The sequence below is a fragment of the Silurus meridionalis genome, chromosome 28 (assembly GCF_014805685.1).
Source record: "Silurus meridionalis isolate SWU-2019-XX chromosome 28, ASM1480568v1, whole genome shotgun sequence".
NCBI lineage: Eukaryota > Metazoa > Chordata > Actinopteri > Siluriformes > Siluridae > Silurus > Silurus meridionalis.
Genome location: NC_060911.1, coordinates 10,292,357 through 10,293,711, shown reverse-complemented (window position 1 = coordinate 10,293,711; position 1,355 = coordinate 10,292,357). Strand labels below are relative to the sequence as shown.

Sequence of the window (1,355 nt, the reverse complement as noted above, 5' to 3'; positions counted from 1 at the left end):
ATGGGTGTGTGTGTGTGTGTGTGTGTGTGTGTGTATATGGGTGTGTGTGTGTGTGTGTGTGTGTGTGTGTGTGTGTGTGTGTGTGTGTGTATACTGTGTTGTGTACAGACACATTTGAACCGTTCCCACAACCATACACTAACCGACTTCCTGTCATCCGTGGGCTTTAACCTTAACACTAAGTGCTGTGTGCTGACACTCCAAGGCCCAAAAAAAAATCACATTTACTCTCTTATTACGCCTCAAAGACCTATCTCAGTTTCACAATCACAGTTTCACTGCGGAATTGTCTTCTGGTAATCTGAGGTCTGTCAAAAAATTGTGGGTTAATGATAAAAATAAATAAATTCAAGTCGTTTCCTGAATTCTGTATCTCAGCTGTATGTTACTGTCATGTCCCTAAATCAAATGATTTATTACTAGAATGACCTACGTAGATATTCAAGAAAAATATCCTTGTGTTGAAACTTATTTTCTGTTTTAACAGCAGCATAGGTTGAAGAAAAAAAACTTGGCTTATTAAAAATATTACACAGCCTGTTTAGCTGCCTAATATGTCAAATGCCCCCTGATCTGCAAAAACTCTACTTTATGCCCCTGACCTCATCCCAAAACTGCACTTTGGTGATTGCTTTTCTAGTTCCACGTTTACAATCAAGGGAATACTAAAGTTGATATGAGCTCAGGTCAGTTTCGTTAGCTTTGTACAGTTATGTGGAAGACCTTCGAAAACAGACGGCGGTTCATTTTTACGATAAAGATGAAAGACAGTCTACAGTCGTAGCTCTGATAACCTGGGGTCATTCCAATCATGCAGCTCAGCCACCGCAGAGCAACAGATAACGTTTCCGACTGATAGCAATATCAGGTGCCGTTTACTTTCGTCCTGATCAAATGCCTGGTTTTATAAGATATAAATAAATGAGCTCTAACCCTTATACCGGTGTACAGGTTTCAGATATGTTCTAACGATCCACCCACCAGGTTGAACACAGTCTCCACGATGTCTCGGTTCGTCACATCGCCAGCCTCGATGAGTCCCTCCAGCACGGCGAACTTCATGCGGATGCCACGAATGGGCACGGTGGGCGTGATGCCCCCACCACCAGGGGGCGCGTTCTCCTCCGCCATACCAGGTGAGAGACACCTGTTCCTCTTGAAGGTGACTCAGGTTTCAAATAGCGCTTCGAGAGTGCAGAGGGGGGGTTTGAAGAGAAGCCTTAAACACCACTGTCCCTCCAATGCTGAGGGTCTGGAAACACAGGTGAGATTCCAGGTGAGATTCCAGGTGAAATTTTAACTCACGCGCAGGCGCTCAGCACGTTCACAAAAATTGAGTCTATGAGGAAGTCTAG

The 1,355-nt window shown here is 44.1% G+C and overlaps 1 protein-coding gene across 1 annotated transcript in view; it reads right to left on the bottom strand.

Annotated features, from left to right (window-relative positions):
- lrba (LPS responsive beige-like anchor protein) overlaps positions 1 to 1,139 on the bottom strand; it is a 208,705-nt gene extending 207,566 nt beyond the window's left edge. The window contains exon 1 of the mRNA XM_046843284.1: positions 982 to 1,139. Within this exon, the coding sequence (XP_046699240.1) occupies positions 982 to 1,131 (150 nt within the window). The 5' untranslated portion in view covers positions 1,132 to 1,139. The remainder of the gene's footprint in view (positions 1 to 981) is intronic.
- Positions 1,140 to 1,355: the final 216 nt, after the last annotated feature.